The 25,561-nt window shown below is 33.7% G+C and overlaps 1 protein-coding gene across 2 annotated transcripts in view; it reads left to right on the top strand.

Annotated features, from left to right (window-relative positions):
• LOC106667950 (ribosomal protein S6 kinase alpha-5-like) overlaps positions 1–25,561 on the top strand; it is a 262,137-nt gene that overhangs the window by 167,267 nt on the left and 69,309 nt on the right. For both annotated transcript variants that reach the window (XM_014396276.2, XM_014396275.2), the window contains exon 3: positions 18,765–18,983. In XM_014396276.2, the coding sequence (XP_014251762.1) occupies positions 18,765–18,983 (219 nt within the window). The remainder of the gene's footprint in view (positions 1–18,764; positions 18,984–25,561) is intronic.

The raw sequence follows: 25,561 nt of genomic DNA, 5'->3' as shown, positions 1-25,561 counted from the left end.
AACAAATATATAGCACTTAGTTTAATTGAAGATAGTCGTTCGAATAAAAAATTATCCACTATTATTTGACTATGATGACGAGAAGAATATTAGGAAGTTGGGTTCGGTATTCCCCCAGCACTATTGCCTTTTCTCTTATTGAACTTTCCCTTGTTTCTTAGGTCAGTTCAGTTAACTCATTTCTTCTTTTCAGAAGTAGGTCAGTGGCAGTCTTTATTGCAATTGTTTTTACTGGGTCATCTTGTTACCTTAGTTTACGTCTCAAATCAGCAGTTGCTTCGCATTCCAAGATTATATTGGTAGTAGTATCTTCCTCCTTATTGCATAACCCTCATAACACTCCACTGAACTTAATTTAACCCCCTGTCTAACTGAAGCAATGCGTCCGATTTTTTGAGGGTTTTGTAATCAAGAGTTCAGTATATCTGGAACTTCCGGAATACTCAACTTCTCATTTTATTTTTTTTTGTGGACCCATTCTGAGTAATTATAGGTTCTGGGCTTATATATACGGTCTTGCGCGTCTTCCATGTTTTACCGGATATTGGAGATTTTTGACGTATTCAACGACTATTTAAAAAACAGAAATTGGGACTTCCTGTATTTACAGAATTTCTTAAGCAACATGAACATCTGGGCTTTGTTGATTTCAAGGAAATTGTTATATGACCTAAGTATCAATTGAAGTGATGCGATTTAATTAATCTTTTAATACAAATATTTCTTTTCATAAAACGTCAAACATTAATAAATTATGCAGCATCCTTCTTGGAAGGTACTTTGACATTTTAATTTTCAAATTATCCTATCTATATATAAATTTAATTGAAATTAAATTGAACCAATGTTTGGTTAATTACCATTTAAAAAAAAATCTTAAATTTTAATGTTTACTGTTTTTTAAAGAATTTATTCACAAAGATTAAAACCCTCCAGACTCAGTTTGAAAGCTAATCATTTACTCATCCAAGTATCAATCGGCGCAGTCATAAAATCAATAATTTCAATTGCCTTCATTTCAACAATACGTACACCTTCAGTATTTTTTGACGTCCCGACTAAACGTTTGCGGTCAAATATTAATAATAACGCTAGAAGTATTTGCTCGTGATCAAACCTCGAATCCCACTCGTATACACTTGAAAATCGAATGTTGAATATTGCGGTTTGATGAAACATACACACAAAAAAAAGGACCACCGTTAACTTTCCCAACTCCCGGGTGGCCAGTTTAAACTCAAAATGAGAAATACCACCGATAGCGGTTTATCTCTGGTCAAGCTTCTATTGAATAACGGCGATAATAATCTTTTCCAGGTTGTAAACTGCGTCATAGATTCATATAAAAGAGTAAATTGTCAATGATGATAAATTTCATTGCTATGATAGTCAAAAGCTATTATACACAGAATTGAGCCAAGTGCGAAAGATTCCAATTTCAACTTGAATCCAATCATAATAACATCGAGAATAATCATATTTTTGGCCTAACTTCTCTTGATGGTTATCAAAATTGCAAATGTTTATATAAGCTGGACCCGATTGACAAAATAACACGTGGCATAAATCTGAGTCAGCGTGGATAGAGTTGTAAACAGGCCTACTGGTTAAATTTGATAAAAAGTATCTATTGTTCAATGTCTTGATTGTTTGTTCATTACAACTTTATTTCATAAATCATCGATGTTCATTGATGTTCAAAATGAAGAAAGCACCCTTGACAGGATTGAAGTGGTGAAGATTTACTTTAATTTTTAGAAAGTTTTTATTTTTCTGACATTTAATTTTGTATAATTTCGTTATTTTTTAACGGAATGTCAATTGTTAAGTTTTCATTGGTGGTAACTGACCTCTGAGCAATTAAATATATGTGTTTACAACTCTTTGGTAGGAGCATTTTTCTGTAAGCTCTGCAAAATCTGGTAGTATTCACTGGATCCAAGAAAATCTTACTCGTGATATTGACAAGAACTTTTGAAAGTCTTAAACGTTTACAATAAGTGATTTTGTATTTTGTTTGCAATATATAAAAAATGAATCTCATAGGGACTTTAATGCTCTTTCCGTTGGTGTAATCAAATTTACAGTTGGATTATTATTTTGCGAACGGTTGAAGTATCCTGAAAAGTGAAATACCTCGATTACAACTAAAAATCAGATTTTGGACAATATGGGCTTTTTAGTCCAGTCTGACATGTTGGATAACCTCCATATTGACGTCTGTTCACGGAACATCATCAGACAAATTATAAAACTCGATGTGTCTTTGAACGAAGTAATAATCAATTGATGGACAAATTCCATCGATTCTTTCGACACGCAGTTATAGATAGATGTATCATTACATATCAACACTGAGACCACTTGGAAACGGCGTCGTAACAGCGGCGCACTAAACGAATAGCGATAACAATTATGAAACGAACAGTTCCAATTTATCAGTCATGATGTCAATAATTATGTCTTATCTGTAAGAACCATCAGTTAAAATTGCGTTTGGCAGGCTTCAACAAAGTCGGGAGCGATCGTGAAATGAACAGATTTGACCAAAATACGTTCAACAGTTGATAGACAGATGGAAGAGCGTAATTACCAAACAAGAGTGTTAATTTCGTTGTTTTAAGAATTTCTTCTTCGCGGATTGTTTTCTTATGTTTTAGATATTCTTGGTCGTGGGCAATACTTAATAAGTTTTATTGAAGTTAGGCTTAAATATGGGACTGTTATTCTATATTGTTTTGATGTAATTAAAAAATAAACTGGCTTTAATTAGCACATTATATGATCAAAGACGATAGAACTACATATATCTTGCTACATCCCAATAGTTCTCTTGTATTCATATTGGTCATGTACGCCCAAGATCAATTAAGTTATTCATGCAGAAGATATTTAAATCGTTCAACCTTTCTTGACTTTTTTTTTCCAAATCGTCCATTGTGATATGGGCTACTGTGTTTAATTGTTTTCGCATTTGCTCTTCTCCGACCTGGGTAAACCTTGGGTGTTTGTCTCCCGTCATCCCTAACGGGTCTTCTCCCCTCTTTCGTAAGCTTGCTCGAACGGACCGCGTGCCCCCTCGTCCATGATCGCCTTACCCAATAATCAGTCGTTGTACCCTTCATAATCATAACATTCATATTGATACGACTGGTAAAAATCATATGTTTTCTCCATTCTTATAGCCGACTCTTGGAGAAAAAGCTGTTCGAATACCAAATTACTTTTTTAACCATTTTTGCATAAATCTTTTGTCAATTTATGACCATATAAAACAAAACAAGACTTAACATATGTTTTCTTCAAAACTATCTTGTCAAGTTAAACGTCAAGTCCTTTACCTGTAAAGTATAAAGTTAAAAAAAATTCAAATATCCCTATGCAGAACGAACCTTTACAAGCTCAAGTACAACTAGAATTTTGTAGTTTGTCCTTTTCCAATCATTTTGGTCTGCCTCTCCTCGCTGTTTTGGTCTTTTGGTCGCAGACGCGTCTTAGCTTCTTGTCATATTCACTGACTCGAACCGTCTATAATTTGTCAATCGTGGCCAGTCGATGTGTTTGTTAAATGTTCACGACACATAAAACTGACACGACTGGGAAGAAATGTATGAGAGAAGCCGAAGCCTGCCTGGCAGGCAAAAATAGCGAGAGGCAGGCCAAAATCATCGTAAACGTCAAATGGGACAACACCCCGCAGACTCCAAGGGGATCTCATAACAACTTTTGGGCGTCGGTGGTGGCAACGATTAGATCGTTGACACGGCGACTCAAGAAAAGAGACCCGGGTTCGAATCGTAACCGCCCTGAACACAATACCTAGAGTACTAACAAACAGGTTTTGTGTTAAAAATACTAGAACCCAAAGGGGTTGAAAAATACCCTTTGTTGTTACAAAGCCCCGTTAAAAATATGAATTAATTAATGAAAAACAATTCGCATTAAAATGTAATTTATTTTCTTAGATTTATATATATAACTTTAAATTCTTTTCCTTGACGCACATTGTCGCACGATTAAGTCCGGTGGGCCAGGGATGATTCCAGTGTGGCAAGCCCCTAGATTGTGTTTACTTGAGCGAAGTTGTTCGATTGCAGACAATCAAAAATCATGCATAGTGACTTATTTCATAGATACAAAAGTATTGGTAGTTGTTCCTTTCTTATTTAAATAGCTTATTGGTTATATTTTTTTGAAACACCTGTTATAATTCTGTTTGGTATCTTTTACGCTTTACTCAATCTGTCAAAATCACTACGTTTTAAATAAATTATTCATCTGTTTGGCCGTCTGTATTATTAATAAATTGATGAGTCACCGTTTTGATAACTTTGATATTTGCGTCTATTTTTATAACACGGCCAGCGGGATTTCACGCTTAGCTAGAGGCCTAGTTGTTGCACGGTTTTGGATCAAACCAGCTGGAGCCGGACGTTGACCCAACCTGTGCATTATCCGCCGAATTTGTCCTTGTGAAAACAAACGAAAAAATAACATCACCTTTCTTCGAAAATGGCATTTTATATTTTTTCTGCCGGTGCCAGGGGGGGAGATGTTTTGGCGAGATTTTGCCCATCAGGCGGCCGTTAAAGGGCTTTATCGCCGTTCAGACAGGGGCGAAAAACATCGCGTGCCACTTGAAACAACGCGTTAGTTATTATAGGGCGTAACAACTGGCGTTCTTTTCCCCCCTTTAGACGGATCTGTTTTTTTATACTTTCAGCTTATATCAAAAAATATCTGTATGATTTTACCTTCTAAGCGTTTAATTCGCTGAAGTCGAAGTCTGATGTTGCGGTTTTCGTTTAAAAACACCTTTGGTGTTTCACTATCAAACATTTCCGAATACATTTACAAATAAAGTTCAACCTTCGACATCATCGATATTTGTGGTAACAAATACGTTTTTAGTTTTTTATCTTCATTTATAAAACCGCGTCCATTTTGGTGGGTCTAGACAAGAGCAAGTCCTTTGATAAGATGACTTTGTTTTCTAAGGCCTTTTCTAAGAATAATCAGCAAAAACCGAACATTTCGACATTTACAAACACTTTTGCCCTCCCATCCCTCAGTGCTCCGGGCGGTAAAAAGGAGACGAAAGGATAAATGAAAATGTAAATCTGTTATATTGGTTTTTATTAAATTAAATTGAAATTGTACGAATAATTATAATAATAAGCATTTAGTTTCTAATGACTATTAATAAATTATTTAGTAATAAAACTTTTTTTAAATACTTAAAAAACGCAAAGGTAAAAAGTGCATATATGTATTTTAATAATTAATTGTAGCTTTAGACAGATAAAATTTATAAATAAAGTTAGACAGTATAAAAAAAACCACTTTTATTATTTTAAAAATGTTTTCAGATAATTTTTTCATGTTTGGATTTAACGGATTGGAATCCAGGTCAATTCGGATTTCCGCCCCGGCAATCATCATTCGTAAGAATTAAACCGGTCGACGAACCGGATGAATAAAATCGATTATTTTAAGGGCTCTAAACTCAAGATAAGAAGGACTTTGTTTTCTCAGGAATTTACAATGAATAATCAGCGAAAACCTAACGTTTCAAGGCTGATAATTTACTTTTGTCCCGACATCATCATCCCACGGCACTTACAGCGTTGAAAATTAGGCAATTGGGCAAATCAAAATTTGCGTTAGTTAAATTAAAATATATCGTTTCTTAACGCAGATTTGTTCTGATTATTTTAACATTTAGCAATTCGATAAGGATCTTTTTTTTAAATAAAACACTAATCGAATTGTAAATTTAACGCAGTTTTTTAAAAATCTATCTTAAACCTTTGTGAAAGTTTGCTTTTGCTTCTGTTTTGCTTTTGATGAATGAACGGATTAGCTGGTTATACGGATTTCCGTCCTCGGAATCATTCGCACAAATTAAACCGGTCGTCCATCCAGAACAAAATTCGGTTATTTACCGTTTAATTTGTTTAAGGGTTTTAATCCCGAGATAAGAGGGACTTTGTCGCTTACGTACTTGACAAAGAGTAATCAGGAAAAATCGATTTTATCAAGAGTATAGACTTAAAGAGGTGAAAGTAGGCAACGGGTTAAAAGAAAATACAATTGTTTCTTCTGATGAGTAAAAATTATAATATTCTGTACATAATATCTCAATTAAAGGTACGGCATATTTCCAATTAATAATTTAAATAATTGAAAATATGATAAAGATTGTTGCTTTGTGAATGAAACAGTTTAATAAGCGCACTCTTTTCAATTTTTTTTTCCATTATTCCCCCTTGTCGCTTTGATGAATGAACGGATTCGAGGGCAATTCGGATTTCCGGCCTCGGCATCATCATTCGTACAAATTAAACCGGTCGTCAAACCGTATAAAAAATCTGTTGGGTACAGATGCACAGAACAGCACACACTTGTATTAGGGGAAAAAAGAAGCACCAAGCTCTTTTACAGTTTGCAAGCGATATTGTGTTGATAGCGTGATACAATCTGACGGCTGTCGATCCTCCAGTCTGCCGTGTAAACGATGAATCGATCATTCCCCATCTGGCTCAATGGCGGTCACGGCTTACAGACACAGGAGCTAACGACCTGCCCGGACCCAAAACTTCTGAGTGCATCAACCCGGAGGATGGAGACGTCAAAACAACGGCACCGTCTTCCTGCACCAAGCGGTGATCCTTGTAGAAATGGGCCTTTACGGATTTTAGTCCTTGGAAAAATAAGATTTTAAATGGTACTTGCTCACGAGCACCACCCATTAACTCATAATTTAATTAAATCAAAAGCCCGCTGACTTTAATATTATTTACATTCAGATATTTCGTTCCAATATTCTAATCATTATGACGACAAAAGAATTTATACCTTAACAAAGAGGAAAATTTGAAAAAATAAGGAACTTTGCTTACGTAAAAAGCATTACGTTATAAGCCAGAAATAACAATTTCTTGTCGTTATTAATTTTTTTTTCAATCCAAAAATATTTTTTTATTTAAAATTACACTGTAATTTAAAGTATACAGGCAAGGAAGATGTTCTTTAATGGAAGTTTTCCTCTAAAATCAAGTATAGCTTTAAACAAAAATAAGCAATTAATATTCGTATTGCATCTAGTTTTTGAACTTAGCTTTTTGCTTTAAAACAAATAACGACTTTTAATAGAAACGTGCTACACAATAAAATTCAATTACAACAAAATATCCATTTATATGTTTTAAATTTTATAATTTAAGGTTAATTTAAGATTTAATATTTACACTTAAACTGTTTATCCTCTAATCTAAATCCTCTAATCTGCACGTCTTATTTATTATCATTTGTTATTATTGGATTTTGTTATAAATAGGCGTGTTTAATTTTTTTACAAATGGAATCAAAATATTTACCACTTGTTTGAATTTTATATTGTAAAATTCTATGCAGAAATAGCAACAGATTTATTTTAGGAACTAGTAATGAATTCACAAGTTGCCTATTGTTTGTATGCTAATTATTTATGTGCTCACTTTTTTGGTTCTAAAATAGTTACTACTTTTTTGTAATTGTTTTAATTGTTTTCTATCGAATTTAACAACTTAATGTTGACAATTATATTGTTGACTAATGATATAACAGGCATTATTATACTAACTGAATCTATTGCTTAAAGTTGTGCTATTAAAATAATTGTCTGTTGTATGTCATTTATAAGAAACATTATTCATAAAAAAGAAAAAAACGGCGGAAAATAAACGAAATGAACAATGAATAGTAGCATTCAATTTAAATGTATTTTTAAATTAATTATTTGATAGCAAGTCATTCTTAACACTACACACAATAGTCACACATCTACACAGATAACACACTGAGCCCTGAAGATGATCTCAATGAAGATCGAAACGTTGGCACGATAAAGAAGATGTTTTTCTAAAACGTACGTCACACCAGACCGCCTCTCACGATCTCAAAATAATAATTGTTATTGCAGTATATTTAAAAAATTATTCTTCACCATTAAAATTGAGGTTAACTACGTACTTTTATGTGAAAGTTTAATATTGGGCGTAGATTAAAATCGTTATATTATGTATACATTTATCTGTTTTTTGAACTACTCATCTTTTCATTTCAGACCAATCTAGTTCTTTCCCTTTGTTGTAACTGTCTCTTTGAAATCAGGGTAACTGATTGATTTTGACATGTTTTCTTTGGCCCTCATTTTTCTCATTTTGTCCAGTATATTTAACATATTAGATAATCACATGAACTTGTAGATGTAGCTTTTTAACAAATCGTCAACTTTATCTTTGACATTCGAAAGTAAGTTTCTTACTTAGCAGGCACTCCTTTAAGCTGCCTTCTCCATCCCCGCGAAGCCATCCTTAAGACTTATGGTTATTCGATCAGGAAGTTGGAACAAAATTGGTAATTTACCATTGACAATTACGATTGATTCTACGAATCCTGTATAATTACTGAATGTACGCCTTACTACATTCATTTATAAAAGATAGACATGTAAATTATTTTTATATCTTACATACCAAATTAATTCCACTTATAATTTTATCAGTACTTTGATTTATGTATAATTACTTTAATCAGGAAATTACTTTAGATAGGTGTTACCAACATATTTTAAACAAAATCCAAATTTAGTAAGAATTAATTTGAAAACATTTTAATGACGTTCAGTTAAATCTTGGTTAGTACTCTTGAAAATACTTCTCTTTCATTGCAAACATCATCAATAAATCTGGAACTAATCGTATTTTCAATTTGGACTTTCATGGTCGTTTCCGACTATTTTTTTTTAAATATTGTTATTATCCACAAACACAATTTTGCTAATATTTTTTATTATTGTGCTGCTCGCTCCATCTCTTCAGCTGTTTTGACTTAAATCTCTTAAAATCTAACCAAAAAACTAACGTGCTAATAATAAATTAAGTTAAAGTCTATAAATTAAAATAACTTATGTGTCCAGTTTCATGACTGCCATCAAACTGCACACGTAAGATGTTGTCATTTATGTTAACATGTTAGTTTTTTTAAATATTTGATGGTGTTTTGTTTAGTTTTGTTAAAACTACTGAAAAGTGAGCAGGCAGCACCCCGAAATAGATCCATGTGCAAGAATGAAAAAATATTTTTTTTTTAAATAATTTTTTTTGTTCTCTCTGTCCATGGTATATTGAAAATTGTAAGACAATTTTTTAAAATTAATTAACCATACATATATACTATAAATTTTTTTATATATATACACATAAATCAAACAAGAAATTTAAGTCAGACGGTTTAGTCTTAAAAATTCCCTGTTTTTAATAAAAGACCTTTAAAGTTGTTATATGAAAAAATATTAGTGACCCGTGCCAACCGACTTGTATTTGGCACGCTAGAGGTTCTGGGTTCGAATCCCGTCACAGCACATGGCAGTTTTTATGGTATTAATGTGTAAGAGCGGTTTGATCACGTTTCCACGAAACCCAACGGATTGTTGGACGTTTAGTTCTCCTTTATTACAGTTAATTTATTTTAATAAAAAAAAATATATATATATATTCGCCCAGTGTTATATTTTTTCAACCTCGGACAACTTCAGGGAAAAATAGAAGAAGGGAGAAGAAATTTGATATTTTTTGGACGGAAAAGATTGGTCCAAATTTTATTCGTTACTGATAGAGGATGTAATTGATTTAATTATTTATCGGGGTTTAGGAAATATTTTTTTTTAATCTTTAAAATTTTATCCTGCTGTTTTTTTTAACGATTTTTTATGCACTCTACTGACGGATTGGTGCATAGTTTACTTTCTTTTAGTGAATATTTAAAATAATAAACTTTATCTCCATAATTAGTTTTATGAGTTTTGTAAGGCCTGTGTTTTTGTCTCGGTTCGAAAACCAACTTGTCCCTTTTTTAGGTTTTTCCAGTTATATATTCACAATTTTCTTTTGCAATTTTTCTATACGTTTCCATGAACGTGGGACTTGGAATGTATTTTTCTTCTAAAATAATAGTAATTTTACATCCGAAGGGTCGCCAATTATTCCGGCTCGTACCCTTTTACATCATTGTGATCCATATTTGCCGCCGGGGTTATCGCACCCGGGCAAACAATTAAAGGTTGTAAGTTTAGAAATATAAGTCATAGCGGATGAATATTCAAACGGCACAGCCCGTTGCCACTTACACCTGCTGACAAGCCGGTTCGTTTTCCCCCCTTCACGGGCTGTTTGGCTTTATTAAACTATAAATACATCGTACGTTTTATAAAACTTAACATACCCAGATGACCATTCCTGTCGTTACATTTCTTTGGATTTTTATTACCTTCAAGTTTTTTTAAAAACTGGTTTGAATTAAACGATGTCACTGGGTCAGGCATGGGATAAAAAGACATAGAATCTTAAAAGGTTATTTTCTTTGTTTCCCTTTTTTAATCGTTTTTGTTTTTGTGTCACGTGTGGCAATTGACTTTTATGTCGAAATCGGCTCCGATTTCGTTAGTGGAAAGAAAAGTGTCAACAAGGTCAATAATTCCGCCGAAGACAATGGCCGGCCGGGATCAACGACTCCTCGCCCCTACAATATCTCGGTAATTAACAGAGTTCCGTGTCGACCACCCAAAAACAAAACTCTTATCTAATAGTCAGTCAAACGAAAATTGTCTTTCCTTATCGCGTGCTATTGGCTTTTTAAAAATAAAATCAACTCTCCTAAGAAAGAATCCTCCATGAGGCAATTTTGTAAATTAAACGTTATTTAAAACTTTGCATTCGGTCGATTAAGATTTGTTAATTACAAGTTAGAATTATTTAAAGTATTAAGGTACAATAATGAAGCTCAATTTGATAAAATTTAAAATATGTGTTATTTATCTCGATGCTACTCCACCATACTGAATTTTAAATTTCGATTGCGTTTCGTATTTAGAAGGATCAAGTTGAACCGACTAAGCCCTGATTTGTTTTTCTTTTTTGTCTCAGCTCTTTATAGACCTGCATAGCAGTTACCCTTGATCCGATAATTGACAAATAACGATGATAGGGGTGTCCTGTAGTTCGAGACCATTTTTTTAATGAATGGACAATTCCTCCCCTTCCCCCCCACGAAAGACCAGATCCCCCCGTTTAAAGCGAAGGGAAAAGTTTAAGCCGAGAGAAAAGCTCCGTTGAATTTCTTTGATGGAGACACCGATAACACAGCGTCGGGTTTTCTCTTTTTAACATGAGAATTTATTTATACTTAATGATTTCGACACTTGGCCGACCCGGCTTAAAATCTCGAGGCTTGAAACTGAGATTAATATAAAGTATAAACATGTGTTTCTTTACTAGTTTTTATCTCTTTACAACTTATCCGGATGATATGCATAAAAAAGATAAACTCTGTAAAAATGTCTAAAGTAAATTTTATCTATAGAACGAACATTCTAAAATATTCTTTTGATTAAAAATTATACTCTTGTCTGCTTATTTAAACAAAATGAATTATTCAAATGTTTAGTTTTACTCGTGTTTTGTATGCTATTAAACTGCCATTTTTTATATGTTGGAGTTAGACAAAGAAATATCAATTTTCGACTTGTTAGGGGGATCTGATACTTTGTCGGTTCATAAATTGTATCTGATAGGGCTTAAAATCAGATTGTACGAAGCCGGGTTGCAGCCACGATGCGAAAACCTGTTAGACCGCCGGCCAATCTGACAAATACCAAAGGGCGGTTCATGGCATGGGACATACATTGTCCTCTGTCAGGGCTACAGTTACGATTAAAATAATAAATATTTATACCCCGTTCCAATACGTATAAAAAATTGCCGGTCAATTAAATTTTAACTTCGGACCAACTGGATCGTTACACGTACTCGGAATGAAACGCAAAAATGTTTTATAACAAACAAGTCTTGAGCTGACTTAATCCGCGAGTTTTATTTCTTTTATCCGCTGTGTATATATTTTGTTTCTGATGTTCCCGAGTACGGTTCACAGGGAAAAAATGACCTTTTTAAATGTCGCCTCGTGCCGGCCCTTTTACGACTTTCACCGGAATTAATATCTGTATACCGCCGGCTTTTTTATTTTAAGTCCATTTTTCAATTAGCTTAGGAGGATGAACTATGTATAAATGCAAATTCTGTTCAGTATAAGAGAAAAAATCTTAACGACCAGCTGGTTTCCTACGTGGGAATAGATCTTGTTAATTTGTGTGCCCTTTTTGGGCTGTTTATAGCCAGATAGTCCTAAAAGGGGTGGATGGCCCTTATCGCAAGTCGTTACTCACACGAATTACGTTAAGGATTAGGCTAAAACTTGCTTTGTCCGACGGAACGGCCTGTTATAAAACAAAAAGGATACCGGCCTATCCATCGTCCCGTTTTATCTTCCGAGGAAGTTCATTATAATTTACACAGTAATTGTATAATTTAAGAAAATATTGTGAAAATGATATTGCGTGCGTATATCCACAACCTGTTGGCTGTTTTACTGTTGGTCACGGTCTGCTGCGCTCTGCTGGCTACAATCGATGATCGTAGGTTCAAAACCTTTGAACCCAGCATGCTCTATAATCTGTTCGAGCTCTATTTCAATCCAGTTAATTTTTCCCCTTTCTTTCTGTTTGCTAACAAATGCACAGAATTAAAATTTTTGCAAATCAACTCGTATTTACTTAATAAAATACTCTCTCAGAGTATCAACAGATCGTATATTACAATAATATTCTCAAGTGCCAAGAATGTCTGTAAATTAAGAAAAGATGGAAACATTTATAATAGTACTAATAAATTATTTGATTAAAATGTTAGATAGTGAGATGTGAAAACAATGGCAGTCCTCCAACTACGGCCAACTTTTTTCAACTAAATCCACTAAATGGCCATAATTTCCGTGTCAAAATTATTTTACAAAATATATAAATGGTGGTACAAAATATATAAATGGTAAAAGAAGCCAATAAAGAAAAAATTATAATTGTCAAACATCATGATGACTCTTGCTTGTTTTGTCTAACAGACCCATTTTGCCACATTCAGCAGTCTGCTTCTTATTTTGACAATAGTGTTCTTTTCTATGTAACACAGTGATTGAAGATGGCAAGAAGCCGAAATAAGTCTGGAGCTGAAACAGGCAAACCAATGTGATCAGAAATGACTGCTCAGGTTCATCACATTAAAAACATCGAGAAACATCATTGTCGCACTTATTTTATTGCCCCAAGATTGTATTTCTATTCAGCAGAACAGCTGCCAACGCGACTCTCGTTTAATAGTAACAAGCCCCAATTCTTTATCAAATCGTGTGAAGGGGGAGAAAAGTAGAATAAACTCTTGTTCTACGGAAACTGGGCCACCGATAGCCGAGTCTCTTTTAGACATCACCTACCAAATCATTGCCGCGTTATAACTTGCTAATGCTCTTAGTTCCGCTCTATCGATTTCCGGGTACGGGAAAACAACAGTCCGCGGATTTGCGTTCGTCGAAACGTTTGTCCAAATTTTAGACTTGGCGACGGGTCGCTTATCTGACCAATTAGTCTCAATGGCCAAGTTCAATAGACTGTTTACACGTAAGTTTAACAGCGCGAGCACTATGTTGAACCAATTAACAGACTTGTGTTTCTACATTGAAACAGTTTCAGAAGTCCTTTTTACTAAATATATCTGGAAATCGCTATGCTTTCAAATTAACTGTCTATGCGAATATCGAAAACTAAAATCTCACATAAGAACATAATAAATACATGGAAACTATATTCAATTTTTATAAAATGAAGGAATAAACCAGAAACAAAACAACAGCCAAAAAATCGTTTGTTTCATCGACTTCCGCACTAATGTGAAAGTTTTTCTCACCAACTTATCACACAATCTGTTATACAAAGTTTCCAGCTCTCTAATTAAGCTGCAAAGAAAACGTTCCTAATTTATAACACTAATTTATTAACCGGATTTTAATTTTATTCTTGATAAAAAAAATACGGATAAGACTAACTCAACTGTCGGGATCAAAGATCATCCAGATAATGGTTTTTAACCATTTTAACCACTTTCGCTTCGTGTTATTCAAGTTTGTTTACGAAAGATGACAAATGTAAAACAACCAGGGAGAGAAAGCGTGCTGAGTGGTGAATAAGTCTTGAGTTTAGGAAAATTATCTTTTAGGCGAAAAAGAAACTTTTAAACTTTATATACAAAATCTTTCAAATCTAGTTAGTATCATAAACCAAAACAGTACTACAGAGTACAAATACTTCGATTGAATCTAAAATTTCTAGTATTGTACAAATTCATTTTTTATTCACATCCTACATGTATTTGTAAAATTTAAACAATGTTTATAAATCCCAGGTCCTGAAGATGATCTGAATAAAGGTCGAAACGTTGGCACGAGTAGGAAAATGTTTTTGTAAAACGTCACACCAGACCGCATCTCACGATCTCGAAATAATCATTAACTATCGGTCACTAAACACCACACATAAACCAAAACTTTAATTAATAAAACTGCCTAAAAGATTATTTAAAAAAAAAACATTTATAATTATAATTTAGCGCATAATATTATATTCCAATGTCTCGTACTTTTTTGAAGAAAACATTTTTCAAAAACAAATTAGTCGTTTTAATTTGATTTCCCCCCTCGATATATCGCAAACATTATTTGATAAACGGTGTTTTTCTTGAAGTAGATTGTTGACGAAGGGGAACGAATGTTCAATAGCGGGACTATACAATGTTAAATAACACGAAAGAAATATCTGCCAGAATTGCAGGGTTCTCGATACGATAAAATAGATTATTACTCACATCGCGATTCTAAATATACAAACGAAAATAAGATTTCATGACAAAAATTTATCGGGTTTTTAAGTTTTGTTATTTACCTTCAAAAAGTCGGAATGTTGTTTTTTTAAGAAGTTAATATACAGGTAAAATTCAATTTATTATCTACATGACAGTGGCTTTTTATTAATTTATCGCGTTTATTTCGTATCAAATATTTTAAAGATTTATTGGAATTATGTTTTTGTACTGTTGAAATCGAGTCAATTTTTCTTCATATTATCTGAAGTGTTTTTAATCGAGAAATTGGTAACCGTCTCTGGCTTTAAATCCGTCCAGCCATCGAGTAAACAAAAGATAGCAGATCGTCCCGCGCAGCAATTTCATCTCTCGGAAAATATTCAAAGGCGTTATTATAATTTGCGCTGTTTGCACGAGGGAATTACAGCTAATGATCTTTTCCCTCCGTCATCAGCCGGGCCACGCCTAAAACGAATAATTGCACCACTATTTTCTCGGTAGATGTAAAGGGCGTAAAAGCTGATTTAAAGCCGGAAAATTACACGATGATCGGTCATCCTTAGAAAACGGCCTTAATAAAGTGTAGAAAGGTCGGAAAGGGTTCGCGGAGGGAGAATAAATCGGCGGGGGCCGCTTTATAATTGTTTCACAACCCGGGTCCTATGCCGGTTTATTTTCAAAATTATTTCAACCTCCACCCCCAAACGTTTTATGAACCTTTATTTAAAAATTAACCCAGGAAAACTTATGCCCCGTGTTTGTCTGGATTATTTAACTATTGTTAAAGATCGTGTGTCGGATGTAATGCATAGTTTTAACCCGTAGAGAAGGATATCTGTTCATTGCTATTCAAACTGAGTAAATGGACGGATGCGCTACAGCAGATGTATAATTTCCCCGGCCCATTCAGCCCGTAATGATACAAAACAAAGCTGTACAAATGGTACGCGTGTGTGAGCAGATACGTATGCGGATCGTCACGTGAAAGTAACTTTATCAATTCTCATGTGATTGGAACGAGCCGCCTCGCGCTAAGGACGATATCGATTTTGATTCTAGAAGAAGTGAGATCACTGAGAAGAGAGTTTTGTCGCATTTTTCACATGTTGAGTGGAGATGTTGTCGCATCACATCAAATTTTTTCTCTTTAAAGACAAAACTTGTTGAAGCTCGAAAAAGTTTCTATCTACAATATTCATTAATAATATAACTCTGCTATTATGTACTATACGAACATTATATTTTAAACAATATTTATACTAAATACATATCATAGATTGATAGATACAATAAAATATATATATATTGATCAACCCTTGAAGGTCGTAAAGAGCTAAGACCTGTCAGATGAAAGCAGCAAGATAGAGTAAAATGATCAAAAACGACCAAACTACAAAATATTATATTTCGCAATTACAACACAATTTCAATTATATGTATATTTTCCTGAATTTAACATACTATATCAATAATTTAATATTGGTTGGACAGAAGGGGGTATTCAAGATCTTTATGTTAACCCCGTTAGGTCGTGTTAGATCGAGGAAAAGGAAAACAACGTAGACTTGTAAGAATCGGCTAGTTAAGCTAGATCTAACAGGCCAGGGCCAATGTTAGATGTTAGGTCGAAAATTTAGTCACATTGCTATCCGTTAGGGCGTAGGTAACCAACATGGCAGCCGTGAATTTAACAGCTGTTTTTTGTTTACACGTATTTTTATTCTTAAATACGTATTAATTAAATCAGACCAATACAATTATTTTGTTAATTTTTGACCTGTCCTTAAACTCTCTTCAAAATAGATTTATCCCCTATCCTATAAAGTTGTAGACTGCTAGATGTTACGTATGTCGGCACGAACTGAAACTTGTAATTTATTAGTACTTTACGAGTGCATTGATAGCATTTTGAATGAAAGAGTAGATAAATTTTCCTTTTTTATTAACTTCTGGAGTCTTATAATTTAACACAAAAGAAAACCAAAACAAACAACAATCCTTCAAGGCCTGTTATTACTTACTTTTTGGTTCTACCAATCGCCATGCTGAGCAATGCGGAAAAATTAACATTTAAATGCTAAAAAAGAAGGGGGGAGTTCACGGTCTTACTGGACATACTCTATTCGAGTTATCATCTTACAAACATCATGAATACCCCTAAATTTCTTAGGCCGTATTGGTTGGAGTTCGAATCTGGGCCCCCCCCTTGAAGTTTTATTAAAGCTCCTCGATATTCATTGTTGACCGATGCAATTTGACATTTTCTTAGAAAATGAATTAACACTTATATTCTGCTAAATCTTTCTTGCCCAAATCGAAGTAGTGAGATATGCCGTTGAGGTCTGGATGGAGAACCTCGAGGTTTGGCCTCGTCAGACAGAGCAGAACGACGATAGACAGATATGATAGAAGACGAGACGAAAAAAGTTATCAAATGGTTTTATGTCCGCAATTTGTTTCTTCTTGAGCATCCTCTTAACAAGCGAGACTGGGCGGACCTGGTCCACCAGGGTCGATCAAATGCTGTCAGACGTTTGATTTTCAGACAATTGAACCACCGCCCATACTTCCTTATTAATTTTATTTTCCTTTAGAAAAATTACAAACTATGTTATGTTGAATGTGGAAAAACCTTAAAATGACGAAAACATTTCCAGCTATCTCTACGGTTTGGCCAAAATATGAGATGCAGTTAGGACAACGGTTTAGGAAATGGACATTTCACTTTTTACTGTTTCTAGTTCTAATTTCGAATATATGACATACCAATACTTTACTAATAATTTAATATTGGTTAGATAATCTTTGGTTCCAATCTTGGCGATGCTATTTAAATTTTCATTTCGACATTTCGATCAGCAAAAGTTGGAAGAAACAAATGCGATTGTTACTTTATATCCAATGTGTTCTAAATAAACATGAGGGTAAAATAATAAAAGCTCAACCACTGAAGATGGCGAAAAGACGAAACGTTTCAGACCAAAACAGCGAGATTAGGCAGACCAAAATAATCGTTAACGACTAGATCACAGAAGATTATATTTTTCAATATAATTATAAATTACATCAAAACAATAAAATTTAAAAAACAATATACTATGCTATTAATTAAATATTATTTTAACAAAATAATTAGGGTGTCTCGTTCACCATGCAGAGGTACTAAGTTCGATTCTCGACGTTGCCTTTGAAATTTTCGGAAAAAACCTCTATTCAAAAAGGTTAGGAGAAACAAGTAACATTGTTTTTATATGAGTAATTATAAGCCATTAGCAGTAAAATGATCGCTTTTACAATTTAGTGCAGAGAGATTTAGCCTTATTGAAAATAAAATTGAGGCATATTGAACGGGGTTTATCCTAGTAAAAGAAATAGAAACACAAACTAGTATAATTAATACAAGTAAACAAATTACTGAAAACATCCCCACAAACAAAATGACAAAACTTCGATACATTAAAAAAATACAATATTTATAAGACAATAACTCTCACCAACCGCAAATCTGCCGAATGCCTAGCTGGTGCTAAGCCCATCTTAATGGCTTGAGCCAACTTAATTATACTTAACAAATCGTAACAAGTTTTTTAAATATTTAGTAAGGATTGCAAGTTTTGTGTTAATTTTCATTTGTCGATGTTATGAAGTTAAATTGGCAACTCCCATTTTAACCAAAATCGTCGTTCACCTTGAAGATGCCAGTGGGAAATAGCGTCTAATCGTCAGATTTTGGCAATTAATTGTCTTACGTCTTCTCTGAAACGGAAAACAAACACACATTCATAAGTCGTAGTTGGCGGGCTGGTGGGAGAGGGTTTCCCGCAGTGAAGATCCATTTGAAGTTTACACATGACGCCAAACTTTCGCCATGGCGCACGAAGCCAAACAAAAACAAAACGTAAAAACAGCCACGCGCATAGAATAAAATCCAAACAGGTTTTTTGCGTTTATCAATTTGTAACTTTTTGCTTGTTTCAGCGTACGGAAAAGTCTTCCTTGTGAGAAAACGCGGCGGGAAGGACGCCGGCCGCCTGTACGCCATGAAAGTACTGAAAAAGGCGACCATAGTCCAGAAGAAAAAGACAACAGAGCATACTAAAACTGAACGCCAGGTTTTAGAAGCTGTAAGACAGTCGCCTTTTCTCGTCACTCTTCACTACGCCTTCCAGACAGATGCCAAGCTACATTTAATTCTAGGTGAGTCAAATTTTATCAAATTTATAAGCCTTTTTTTCTGTCGTCAATCTTGAATAATGGCCGGTGATTAAGGTCGTATAGTTACGTAAAAACTTCCAAATGACACCTAGCACCCTGAGGATTAAAAGAACCAATGAACTCTTTATTTTTATAATTAACTCGACAGAACAGTTTAAACTTTGATCGCCAAGGACAGTAACAAAGAATTCGTTATTTTCTTGTTTTGACAGTTCAGCAAAACTTGTTAAACAAATTTTAACCGTACTTCCTGATCCAACATTGTTATATTAACATTTGTCAAGGACACTGTAACTGCAACAATTGTGTTTTTCCTCATCAGCAGACAACAAGAAAATTGTTTAATATAAAACAAATGTTATTCTTAATAAATGAACGCGATTAACTGGGTAATAAGGAATGATGGTGTTTAACAAATTAAACTAAAAATTAAAAAATTATGTTGAGTTTATGACCATCATTTTGTGGTCGTATGCCCAATAGTAAAAGAATTTTGCATACCTTCAAGCAGTTTAGTTAAATTTTTAGAGATTTTAGAATAGTTAAATGACAAAAGTTGGATTAACAATGACGTAAATAAAGGTGGTCATAAACAAATTAAATTTTTCTTGAATAGAAAACATTATAAAAAAAAGTATTTAATATTTTTCAATTTAATTAAAAATGTCTACCTGTTTTGCAATATATACACTTTTTCCCTTAGGACCTGTGTAATGTTAATATTTTAAATAGGACTTCGTGCGTCATTCTAAAATATTTTTTAATCTAAAATCATAGCTGTAATCCGATTTTAAATAGGGCCACAAGGTAACAAAGTTTTGAAAAATCACATAATTCAGTTTGCTATCTGTTGAAATTTTTACAAATTTTTTTTTGTTCGTTTGTTGTATTTTGTTTTAAGAAATTGTTGAAAATAATGTCTAGTTGGAAAATTATAATAACCAAAACATCCCAAGTAGTGGTGCCAACCTACATTTCATCTCCGAACTACTGTTGGTTTAAAAGGCAAAGATGGGCTCTCCTTAACCACCCATGTGGGGGTGTCCCCCAAAATGGAGAAACCTAGAAAAAAGATATGAAAGTTCAATTAGACTGATGCCCAATATTAAAGGAATTTGGCATAATGTACTTAAAAAAGTTTAGCTAAATTTTTTAGAGATTTTGGAATATTTAAATGACAAAAATTTGATGTACAATGACCTAAATAGGGTGGTCATAAACAAATTAAATTTCTCTTGAACAGAAAACATTATAAAAAAATATTTATTTAGAAATCGATTAACGGTCACTAATCACCACACATTATAAAAAAGTATTTAATATTTTTCAATTTAATTAAAAATGTCTACCTGTTTTGCAATATATACATTTTTTCCCTTAGGATCTGAATAATGTTAATTTTTCAAATAGGACTTCGTGCGTCATTCTAAAATATTTGTTATACTAAAATCATAGCTGCAATCCGATTTTAAATTGGCCACAAAATAACAAAGTTACGTTAAAAAGTTTGGAAAAAACACATAATTCCGTTTGCTATATGTTGAAATTTTTTGTTTGTTTATTGTATTTTGTTAAGAAAATGTTGCAAATAATGTCTAGTTGGCAAATTAAAATTACCAAAACATCCTGAGTAGGGGTGCCAACCTACATTCCATATGTGTGGTGATTAATGACCATTAATCGATAATTAAAATACGTTAAAGAAAATGTTTTTCTGAAACCTACATCACACCAGACCGTATCTCACGATTTCTGAATAACTACATTTCATATTCGAACTGCCTTGGTTTCAGGTGCAAAGATGGGCTCTCCTTAACCACCCTTATGGGGCACCCACCAAGTTGGAGAAAACTAGAAAAAAAATAAGAAAGTTCCAGCAGACTGAAAAATATTAAGCAGGGTTTTTTTTATAATAATTTATTATATTATTTGTTCAAGAGAAATTCAGACGATCCAGCTAAAAAGGTCACACTGTATAGTTTTAATTAATAAGACATAAAGTTGTACAATTTATTGTCGAGTTGATTTGTTAAAGCTCTTTGTAAGTTCTGAAAAGTCACGATGGTCATCCAGTCAAATGGATATTTTATGTTTCATTTTATTGTTAGAATCAATCCTTCTGCAAAGGCTTTATTAATTAAAAACAAATTATGCAAACATTTTCCATGCTTTCATAACTTATTGTGCAATCTAATTAACAATACCGGCATATGTTTGAAAGTTTCACTTTTCCTCTATTCTCTGTTATCTCTATCAGAAAGGAATGGAAAAGGGCGTGAAAGTCAGGTATCTTCGATCTCCCATGATGCGCAATCAACTGTTAATCTTTTAATCGTTTACACGGTTTATCTGGGGCGAATAAATTAGAATGAAATACCGACGATTTCTGCGTCCCACATGAGCGAAACGCTGGGAGAGACTGTATTGAAACCCCTGGCCCTGTTCGCTCCTTGCAATAACACCCAAACGTCAATTAGTACTCCTTTGTTTATCACTTTGTAACATAAAAAACAATGCCAGTCTGGCAAGAAAGACACAGTTCGACCCTGAAGTCCTAAAAATCCATACAAGGATAAAATGCGCTACAAACGTCCTCGTTTATTTAAACGTTTTTAAATAATATTCGCTTTTATTTATCAAACAGGTTAATAAATACGAGAGAGATTTATTTTTAAACAATAAATGTGTAATATAACAATGTTTATTGTCGACAAGGAGGTGAATTCGAAACAACCAACGGGGAAACAATTGATTGAGGGGAAAGTGGGTAGAAAGAGAGCTTGGCACTGCTTCGCACGCAGATATATTCCGTTTGAATAAGCGGCTTAATAATAACAATAAACACAGTTAAAAGATAATTAGAAAAAATTAAAAACAAAAAACGAAATTAACAAACCAAAAAAATGCAAATATTGTCTGCCTATTAGCAAGTGTTCTTATTTTCTTTTTTTATATGGGCCATAGTTTTTACATTTTTCCTTCTTTACATACCATCCAGCGCGGAAAAAGTTCCCGACGGAAACGTCAAATTGAATCAGAACGAAAATGTTGTTGAAATTGCACTGGGCGGTCCGCGGCGTCGATCTATTGTCAGCGACAGAAGTTTGATTAGTATTGATCATCTCTGGTCCGCTTGTTTTCGCTATGGGTCTCGAGTGAAACCACGATTCGGATTAAACTGCATATTCAATAGTCGATTGTGTGTTTTCGGGTCAAACGACGCCTACAGTGAAAACTAATGGACCGGATGAGTTTAAAAAAAGCCGCCTTAGATTTTCCTTGCAATCAATATAAATATAGTCAAATTGTTTTTAAATAATGATTTTGATAAAAGAGTATTAATAAAATGTATCTCTTTGATAAAAGTCAGGTTTGTCATAATTCGCCTTAATAAATTAATGACAATAAGATTCGGTAGATGTTTAATATGTAAGTTTAACAGAATAACCTTAAAATTACTAAAAAGCAACATCATTTAATTAGTTAAATAAAATATCATTTATGTTTTAGTAAATGTGATATTTTTAGGAATAATTAAAATATAATAAATTAAAACTGTTCCTATTTAAATTTCTTCTTTGATTATTATAAGAATATATGTATAGTTTGTAAAAAGAAATGGTCTAATTAATTTCTTGCTGATTTTTCCTATTTTTTGACTGCTTTCCTTTTTACAGTTTTATCCGGTTTGAGAAAATACCGTAAGGAAAAGTCGATTTTTCCTTAATTAAACAAAATTCGTCGGCTTGGAAATCATTAGGCGTCCACACACGGAGGCTTTCACCAGTCGCTTCCGCCTAAAAATATTACTTTATACAATATTACATTTCCAATTTAATTAATTTATCGAGGCCATCATTAAAAAGACGTTCTCACTGCTCAGAGAGAGAGAGAGAGTTTTTTCTGAAAGTTTCGTGTTTTCTGAAAGTTTTCTAACTCATCCAAATGGAGAGTTTAGCATGTGGACCGTGGTTTTCGATCGTATTAGATGTTTTTTCACCACAAAAACTGATTCAATTTCTGAACTTTTAAATTGCTCAAAAGCCCTACAGTAGTAGAAGTAATCTTGTAATTCGTTTTGAAAACTTCCACCTCTTATTAGGCCTACATGAATCATTTTCCGCGATTCGGCATCAAGAGCGGGCAAATAATTCAAACCCATTTACTCAACGGGCCACGGAGCCTCTTGCGATGGCGTTCAATAAATAAACCTTTTCTCGAGAAAAGTATTACCCCCGAGAAACTATCAGTGTATAAACAGAGACAAAATAATACGCAGTATTAAAATATCGCAACGAGTTTATTGTATGTCTGAAGAGTTACGGGTTGTGGTGTAAGTAGGTTACCTAATATCGCGGTGCGAACTGTGCCGCGTCCTAGTTATTCGCCCGGTTGTAACCATGCAACATTGGCTCACAAACCCAGAGCTTAAACTTGCCACATTTTCCTTAAGACCTGTGGATATTTACCATCGTCGAGAATTGACTCTCCTGCGTTGGGCATCTTCGCGAGTCAACCTTTCTTTGAAAATTGATTAGAATTTGAATTGGTCACTATTGAAATAAAAGGTCATCCAGTTTGGCCAAACACACCACTCTTCAGTCAGATCAAATCGAAATCAACAGATCTGTCAGGAGACGACGAAACGAAGGTTATCAAGTGGTTTTATGTCCGCGATTTGTTTCTTCCTGAACATACTCATAGCAAGTCGACATCGAGACTAGGCGGAGCTAGACCACCTGGGTCGATCCAACTGCGGTCAGACGTTTGAATTTTAGACAATTGAAACACCCCCAACTTCCTTACTAATTGTACTTTCCTTTAAAAACTACTAAAGTATGTTATTTTTCAACATTTTTAAATATGGAAAAAGCTTTAAATGTCAGTGAAATTTCCTGTTGTCTCTACAGTTCCAGTTCAAATAACGATATGGGCCAAACGTTTTAGGAAATTGACATTTTGCTTTTTAACGTTTCCAGTTTTGAATTCGAATATATTTTCGGACGATGAAATAACGGCCGCCGAGTCCCAGCTATGGAGTTTTACGAGAGTTGGCGTAAAAAAATTCCTTCTTTATACCGGTGCGGTTCGCATTAAAACAGGAATGTAGAGGATACCCTGCTTTGCTCTCCTCCTCTTCAAATACAAAAGGAAATTTCATACAGGTTGCTAGCACAGTTAAAATTACAAGAAAGAACTGGGAAAATTGGCGCTGTGACAAGACTATAAACCCAATACTGTAAAGTTTGCTTAGTGGTTAAATCATTGCTGATGATGGCGAGATGCTGAAACTCGTTTGACAGACCAAGCCAGTAAGGTAAGGTTGATCGAAATTGGCTAAACTGTACTTTTAAAAAACCTGAATATAGCTCAATTAAGAAGTTTGAACACACAACAAAAAAAGTGTTTTTACACCATACATAATTTAACCAAACTTTATAGCGCCTGATAGACCAAAACAGCGAGGATAAGCCAACCAAAATAGTTGAAAACGACGGAACTATCCTTAAAAAATCCTGGATATAACATAATTGACGTCTTTACTTCTTAAAAAAAAAACTTTTTTTAGCATACAATCCAACCAAAAATTACAGCGCCTGAGATCAAAACAACAATGATAGTATGACCAAAATGATCGAAATCGGTCAACCTACATTTTGAAAAAGCCTGGATATAGCTCAATTGACGTCTTTGCTTCTTTCAAAAAGAAAAAAAAACATGTTTTTACACATAATTTATCCAAAATTTAAAGCGCCTGATAGACCAAAATAGCGATAAAAGACGACCAAAATAATTAAAAACGACAAAACCACCCTTAAAAATCCTGGATATAACTCAATTGACGTATTCACTTCTTTATAAAAAACCAAACTTTTTTAACATACAATTTAACCAAAAATTAAAGCGCCTGAGATTAAAACAAGGATAGTCTGACCAAAATGATCGAAATCGGCCAAACTACACTTTGAAAAAGCCTGGATATAGTTCAGTTGACGTCCTTACTTCTTAAAAAAAAGAAGTTTTTAACACAAAATTCAGCCAAAAATTATAGCCCCTGATAGATCAAAACATCAAGGATAGTATGACCAAAATGATCGAAATCGGCTAACCTACATTATGAAAAAGCCTGGATATAGCTCAGTTGACGTCTTTGCTTCTTTCAAAAAGAAAAAAACATGTTTTTACACATAATTTATCCAAAATTTATAGCTCCTGATAGACCAAAATAGCGATAAAAGACGACCAAAATAATTAAAAACGACAAAACCACCCTTAAAAATCCAGGATATAACTCTGACGTCTTCACTTCTTTAAAAAACCAAACTTTTTTAACATACAATTTAACCAAAAATTAAAGCGCCTGAGATTAAAACAAGGATAGTCTGACCAAAATGATCGAAATCGGCCAAACTACATTTTGAAAAAGTCTGCGTATAGTTCAGTTGACGTCTCTGCTTCTTTTTAAAAAAAAGTTTTTAACACAAAATTCAACCAAAAATTATAGCGCCTGATAGACCAAAACAACAAGGATAGTATGACCAAAATGATCGAAATTGGCC

This window comes from Cimex lectularius, unplaced genomic scaffold (assembly GCF_000648675.2).
Source record: "Cimex lectularius strain Harlan isolate CLEC.00 unplaced genomic scaffold, Clec_2.1 scaffold232, whole genome shotgun sequence".
NCBI classification, from domain to species: domain Eukaryota; kingdom Metazoa; phylum Arthropoda; class Insecta; order Hemiptera; family Cimicidae; genus Cimex; species Cimex lectularius.
Note: the sequence above shows the minus strand (reverse complement) of the source record. Positions and strands in the feature narration are given on the sequence as shown.